The sequence below is a fragment of the Vitis vinifera genome, chromosome 3 (assembly GCF_030704535.1).
Source record: "Vitis vinifera cultivar Pinot Noir 40024 chromosome 3, ASM3070453v1".
In the NCBI taxonomy this organism is placed as follows: Eukaryota; Viridiplantae; Streptophyta; class Magnoliopsida; order Vitales; family Vitaceae; genus Vitis; species Vitis vinifera.
This window is the reverse complement of record NC_081807.1, coordinates 5,650,477-5,658,372: the sequence shown is the minus strand read 5'-3', so window position 1 is coordinate 5,658,372 and position 7,896 is coordinate 5,650,477. Positions and strand designations below refer to the sequence as shown.

The window sequence follows — 7,896 nt, the reverse complement described above, 5'->3', positions numbered from 1 at the left end:
TTATTGGTAGGAAGGTGACAAAAGGCATCCCCAACACAAAATCATTGCATACACAGGTAACGCTCCTGGTTTCAGTCCGAAACAGCTAGGCACGCAGTTAGCATTATTTGCAAGATAAGAAGACATTTATTAGAGAAACATTGTATCTTGATTTGAAATTAATGGAAGGAAATCAAGAAATTAATTGATCAACTTCTCCACCGACTGGGGTTTGATTAGCATACGTGGGAGGAAGCCATAGCTGTGCTGAACTTGCTAAAGATGTCATGTATGTATAAATGGCAGATTTTTGAATGCAAATGAGAATTGGCAAAGCTTGTGGAGTTGAGGATTTTAGTAGGTATGGTTGAGCCAAGTGGTGCACCCCATGAGCTGAGTGGGGCCACTGGTTGAGAAAACTCTGCAGAACACGCTTAGCTATCCGTTTTTGTTTTGAAGCCAGTAACGGCATTGCCTTATGATTGTATTTTGGGCTCTTCTTTGCCAAGAGAATCATCACTATACCTAAACTTTGCCACCTTTTTAAACGCCTCCTCACCCCTTTCCCTCTCTCACTTCCTTATATCTCTTCTCTCTTTCTCTCTATCTCTCTATATATATTTCTTTTCTCTTTCTCTTTCTCTGTAGCTATGGCTGAAGGAGGAGGCCATGAGGGTTTCTTATGGGAAAACCAGTCATGGGGTTTCTCGAATTCGGATAACTCTGGGGGGAGTGATAAGAAATCTGGGGAGAAGCAACCTGGTTCGGCCTCTAATAGCCAGACTGCAGCCACGGGAATGGATTTGGTACCGCCTGATAAGAAGCGAGGGCGAGGCGGAGCCATCAAGAATGGAAAGAATGGAAAGGGAAGTGGTGAGGGGAATGAAGGAAAAAGCGGTGGTGGTGGTGGCGGTGAATCAGATCATGAGATACATATATGGACAGAGAGAGAAAGGCGGAAGAAGATGAGGAACATGTTTTCTAGTCTTCATGCTTTGCTTCCTCAACTTCCTCCAAAGGTAATTACACCTTCTTCAAGGTTGAGGTTTTGATAAATATGGTGTTTTCTCTCTCTCTCTCTCAAATTACTCTTTATGATAGTTCTAAGTTGTCTCAGGTTTTCAATTTGTTTCCTTCATGGGCAGTTGGTGAGAAAGGTGTGGTCTTTTTCATTTCTTTTCTTCTGAGTTTTTTTCTTTTTTCTTTTTTTTTTCCTCCTCTTCCTTCTCTTGCATATCAGGAGAATCTTCTAATCCTACCCACAGGATATCCATACCTGGTTCTCAATCAAAATTAAGAATTCATCCTAGATATAGCTTTTCTTTCTACAAAGGTCCCAAACTATACATACAAAGGGCAGCCCTATTTTTCCTTTTCCTTTTGGGGCTTTTATTGAATTACTGGTGTAAGAATGAACTAAAATACCAAAACTTTCAGTAGGGTTTCATGGGTATGACCTCTATGGAGGCACCTTCTCCACCCATATCCCTATTTCTCCTTTTCAATCCATAATCCTCAGCTGCTTCCCCTTGTTTCTCAGTTTGAAAGTACTGAAAATTGGTGGTTTGTTTCCTCAAAAGTTCTTCAACTTGGATTTCAAATGGTGGCTCAAATAGGTACCTTACTGTCACATCCCTGAGACATCAAGTGGGCAGATTTCATCCCCATTTAAATTTGAAACTTCAATAAGATTTTTATAATCCCAGTGGATTTCCATTTTTGGGTCAGTGCAAGATCTCAGAATATCAAGAGGTAAATAAGATTCACATCGCACCACATCAGCTCTTTACCAGGACAGTTCATATGATACTTGGTATCTAAAACAGGTAGAATTTTATTTTCCTAATTATCCTCTCATTGAATTTTGTACAGGCAGACAAGTCCACCATTGTTGATGAAGCAGTGAACTACATCAAAACCCTACAGCACACACTCCAGAAGCTTCAAAAACAAAAGCTAGAAAGGCTTCAAGGTGCAACAACTGTCAACTATGAGCCATCAATAATCACGTCGCAAAAGCTAGCCTTCGACTCAAGGGAGGCTTTCTTAGCTGATCAAGGATCTTCCAGTAACTTAGCCATTACACCATCGAATTCTTCCAACTCTCTTTCAGTCGCTCGGGTTCCTGCAGTATTCCAATCATGGACTTCTCCTAATGTCACTTTGAATGTTTGTGGCAATGAAGCACAAATCAGCGTGTGCTCGCCGAAGAAGCCTGGTCTTTTAACCACCATCTGCTACGTGTTGGAGAAGCATAAACTAGAGGTGATATCTGCTCATGTTTCTTCAGACTATAACCGGAGCATGTACATGATCCAGACCAATGTAAGCCTACTATTCTTCCCTTGACAGTTCTCCTTTTTCACTACTGATTCTTTTGCTATCCTGTGTTGCTAGTTGTCTCTTGATGTTTTAAGATTGATCATTTTTGAAGTCCTGAACATAATTGGCCATGTCCAAGCCTTTAAAAGACATTTCTAAACTGGGACCTTTTCAACTAGGTCCCAGCTTGATTGTATCTGGAAGCAGTAATTGAACTGCAAAAGACTGTGAATTAGGGTTTGTATTGATTATAATTAAAGATACACATCTGAGGCTATTCAACCCTAATTTAAATGTCCCGGGATTACTGGGAATCCCCTCATATTATTCTGAAAACTGCACACTCTAGAGCATATATATGCTAAGAAATAGTAGGAGAGAATAGAAACATCCATTACTAGAAGCCAGTTATTCGATTTTCATTTCGTTGCAAATCATGTTTCTGAATTATATTTTTCCATTGGGGTATATGGCAGGCGAATGGAGCTTTGGATCAGTTCCCTGTGGGATTTCCAATGGAAGAAGTCTACAAGCAAGCTGCAGGAGAGATAATGTTCTGGGCATCCTCTTGACCATATCCAGCCAGAATTTCAAGAACATGATCCTCAAGATCAGGACACAGTTACTAGTGTAGGTTTGCTATGGCAGTTTTCTTTTTAGGATGGGACAATCTCCGTTTTTGATCAGCAAAATGGGTATGCAAGCCCTTTTTCTCATAGTTTGGGTAGCTTACTGATTTGGATTACTATGGCATGTTTTAGCCATAGTTCCATATAAGTGGCGACTTGCGACTTGTGACTCCGTAATCTGCATTTCGAAATATAAGCTTAAATTCAGTGATTCTATTTCTGCTGTATTTAAGAAGACCTTAGAAATGAAAATTTCATGTCATTAATTTCAGAATCAAGAAGTCAAGACCCCAACCAGTAAGGTAAGTCCTCATTTGTGCATGAACAAGCAGAGCTTTTGTACATTTAAGGACCTTTTGTGAAGGATGAAGAAGAGAGCTTTCCATATAGAAGAAACCCTCTGAAGAAAAGGGGAAAAAGAAGTATCTTAAAGGGGATGATCTTGCTCATGATGATGAAGATGCTATCATATTTTGTGTTTTGAGAATACCAGAGTTAAAAAGAGAAAATGAAGCCATCATGGACCATGGTGGCCCATTGCCAATACCATAGTAGGTGTTCCCAATAAGTACATTTCAAAATGATGCGACAGTTCAAAGATAAGATTCATGAATTCCCAACTAAGTGTGCTTATCATCTATATATATATATATATATATATATATATATATATAAATATATATGGCTAGTGGTATTGACAACTAAAATTTAGATTTGGGTATTTGATCATTTTTCTAAGGGGGGATTGTGTCATAATAGTGTAAGTTATAAAAGCAATTATTTTGGTCGTGCTATATACCTAGTTGCTATTAATTAAAGCAATGTAGGAAATGTTGTGGTTGAAGGGTTTTCTTAGAAAAATAGGTTGAAAACACAAAGTATATGTGATGTATTGTGATAATTACATACTCCGTTCCCACGCTAAGCATGTTGATGTCAGATATGGATGGTTGAGAAATCGATGTAGTTTAATAAAAGGCGGTTTAACTAAAGAAGAGATAAAGGTAATAAAGTTTAAAGAGTAACTTGATTCGTGTGTTAGCTTAATGAGTAGGGATGTTAATGGGGTAAGTTTGGGAAAGGCCCGGGTTATCTTGATGGTTGTGATTATTTAAGTGCATTCACATCTTCCTCCTAAACTTAAATTAAGGAGGAGGATAACGATGGGTCATGATATGTCATGTTCATATCATTGTTAAGATAAGTGATAGTAAAATTTTACTCAACTTGAATATAACACGTTTAATCTCTCTAATAAATACATAGATTAAGATTAACAGTATATAAATTGTCATAGATAACTGTTGATAAAATTCTAATCCGTTTAACCTGTTGACACACGATTCTAACTTATTTAACCTATTTGAAATTTGAAATTTATAAATATATTATTTAAAATATTTTTAATTTTTAATTTTTAATTTTCTAATATTAATTATTTTAATTATAATATGTTTAAAATATAAAAGGTAAATTAAAATTTTAATTTTACACTTATTTATAATTTTATTTAATGTTTTAATTATAAAATATTTTTAATCTTTGTAATAGAATATATAAAATTTTATTTGGTGCCTTGTTTTGATTCGTGTTCATTTGGATAACCTGTTTCTTTTTTTTTTCTAAAACAAAAAATATTTGTAAGTTGTATATAAAATATAAAAACTCTTAACATAAACATTATGAATTTATCTCATGTTACTTTCATTTTTTCCAAACAAAATAAGAAGTGTGTCCAAATCACACCTACTTGTCTATTTGGATACATTTATATATTTTCTATTTTTAAAATGAAAAATCAAGTTACTTCTATATAAAATATAAGAATTCCTAAAGGCTTATATTTTAAAGGAAATAGATTTAAATTTTTTTGAAAAGAAAAAACTATTAAAAAAATTTATTACCTTAAATTTTGAAGTTTTTGAAAGTAATTTTAAAGACATAATAGAAATCCTTTTATATATATATATAAGGAGACATTTGTTTTCTATTTTTACAAATAGAAAATAGTAGTAACTTTTATAGAAAATATAGTAACAACTCTTAGAAAAATAAAATTTAAGGAAGTAAATTTTTTTACTAGCTCTATATTTTTTTTTTATTTAAAAAAAAAGTAAAGTCTATTACTTGTTCTTATATTTTATCTAGAAATTACTTTATTTTTATTTTTCAAAAATAGAAAACAAGAAATGTATCAATGACACCTAAAGAAGTGTATCTTTAAAATGAAAAAAGAATTTTTTATTTTTATAAATTTTTAATATATAAAATTAAGAAATTTATATAGGTTAAATGGTTCATAAATCAGTAGGAACATAATGAATCATTTTGATATGATTAAGCAAGGATACATTTTGAAATGAATAAGTAAATGTTAAATGAGTTGAGTAATATTTAAACTCAAACCCAACATGTTTATTAAATGGGTTATATGCATTGACACAATTATTATATACTAAACTCAAACCTGCTAAAATTTGTACCATTCTTAAGTATATCATTGTGCCATGCCAAATTGTTAACCTTTAGGCAAGGCAAGGTGGGGATGTGAAAGTTCTATACCAACCCTATCCCATTCAATTTTTTTAATTGTATAAAAAGCAATTTAAATATTTTTTAATTTTTTAATATATAAAAGTAATTTATATAGATTAGACGGGCCACAAATGGGTAAGATCATAAATGGATAATTTTGACATGATTAAGTAAATAAGTTATTTTGACACAAATAAATAAACTAGTTAAATATGTTTGAGTAATTAAACTCAAACACAACATATTTATTAAATAAGATATATAGGTTGAAATAATTACAGTTCGGACATAATTCTAGTTGATTCAAACGCATTAAAAATTCTTATTATTTTCGAGCTATATTATTTTATCATGTCAAAATTGCTACCTCTTTGATGAGGTAGCAAGAGGGTGTAAAATTCTCATACTAACCCTATCCATTTAAAATTTGTAATTATATTAGAACATACAATGAATAAATAAATTTTATAAGAAATAAATTTACAATTTTTTCTATATGTTCAAATTAAAAGGGAAAAATGAAAATCTTAAATTAAATTAATTTTTATATGCATTTACATATAATTGATTGGAGGAATATATAAACACACCTTGAGTTTTAAAAATATTACAAACTTGTCTTATTAGAGGCTAAGATAGGACCACTATAAAAATACCAAGTATAATGTCATCCTTAATGATCGACATGAACAAGGGGTTTAGGCTACTTTTCCTATGTTGGAGGGAGAGACTTTTGGAGCATGTGTTGGTGGTTCTAACACATGAGAATCATTTGATGTAGGTGGAGCAGACAAAGTTTGATAAATTCGCCAACTCAATTCAGATTAAATTTGAATTGAGTATAATTATGTTCAGCTTAAATTTGTGTTCATCGACATAACCTATTTAACAAATATGTTTTTATCAACTTCTATAATATAAACTTAACAATTGACCTATTTAATAATTATGTTGATTAACCTAATTATAACAATAAAATATTGAACTCATTTTAATTTATTGTTGAATAAACATGTCAATTGAATCATAAATATATCAAATGGGAGAATTAATCATAGACTTATATAAAACTTAATTCAACTTGATTACGAAATAGAAGGACCTAATTATAAACTGGGTTAAATGAGCTACTTGTCTTGTTTCCTATTTAATAATTATGTAGCATTTGAGTTTAAGTTTTTTAACATAATTATTATTCATCATGTTTGGGTTGACTTACTATAAAATGTTTGAGCCTTGATACTACATGAATATGACTCATTAACATGAATGATCACCCATAGACGTAGAGATGTATAAAAGGTGTGATTCGATCGAATTTTAGAGGAAAAATTAGTTGAACCAAGATAGTTGGTTCATGTTTGAATCAAAACAAATTGACCTTGTAGAGATAGAAAAAGTAAATCAAATCAAACTTGATTAAAATCAACTTGGATTTGAATTTTAAATGCTCAAAATATGATAAATGCATTTAAAAATTAGTTTAATTATAGTTTAAAATAATGAATTACTTTAATAGAGCCGAGCATAAAAAATAAAAATATAGATAAAAAAACTTATCAAACGTTGAACAATTATATATAAGTTTTAAAATATCAATTTTATTTTATTTTTATTGGTCAAGAGACAAAGAAACTGAAAATCAATTGACAAAATTGGTTTTCAAAATTCTCAAACTAAGCCAATCTTTATGATTATCGAAAACATAACCAATTATTTATATGTTGAAGGACTAGTCTTTGATAGCACAAGAAGCCCAATGCGTGGTGCTTCTAGCAGCAACTTGAGCCCGATTTTGGGCTATTTATGTGGGAAGATCTCAATCCTAATATGGGCTGCTCCGGTGTCCAATTCTTGTGACCCAAATCCATTAGAAGAAGCTGTTGGGAGAAATGGGAAGGTTGATTTGAAGTCAAATTCATGGCATTTAAAACTTTTCATTATTGTATTAAGTTGCAAATTCTCTCTCTCTCTCTCTCTCTCTCTCTCTCTCTCTCTATATATATATATATATATATATTCCCAAATGGGATTGACCCAGCTTGCTAAAAGTTCATTCGGCCCATACCCTTTCAATTCCATCTTCAGAGAAATGAGCCCATACAATACCAATTCTGGGCCCAAAAGCCTGAATGGTCAAATCCTCCAAGTGGTTGAAAGACTGATTGGCGGGCATACAGAACAAGTTGAACAAAACTCCCATGTTCAGTAGTGGAGCATTTAAGTATACCTTTGGTCCAAGGACATATAGTTCTGATTTGAGGTGGTGAGCTTGAAAGGAGGAGATAAGGGAACAATGTTAGGTTGGGCTGCATGTGAACACTAATAGCCAGCACAAAAGGCAAAAGAAGAAACAGTGAAAAGGAACCAAGTCACGTGCTAAAAATTCAATGAATCAACATGATAGGTTTATACTTAAATCAAAATCGAA

General features: G+C 32.5%; 1 protein-coding gene across 1 annotated transcript; it reads left to right on the top strand.

The window, feature by feature from the left end:
* Nucleotides 1-518: 518 nt before the first annotated feature.
* LOC100264010 (transcription factor bHLH95-like) lies at nucleotides 519-3,146 on the top strand. Its single transcript, XM_002282333.4, has 3 exons — nucleotides 519-998; nucleotides 1,852-2,304; nucleotides 2,778-3,146. The coding sequence occupies exons 1-3, from the start codon at nucleotides 630-632 to the stop codon at nucleotides 2,871-2,873; spliced, it is 918 nt and encodes a 305-aa protein (XP_002282369.1). The 5' UTR covers nucleotides 519-629; the 3' UTR covers nucleotides 2,874-3,146.
* The last annotated feature ends 4,750 nt before the right edge of the window (nucleotides 3,147-7,896 follow it).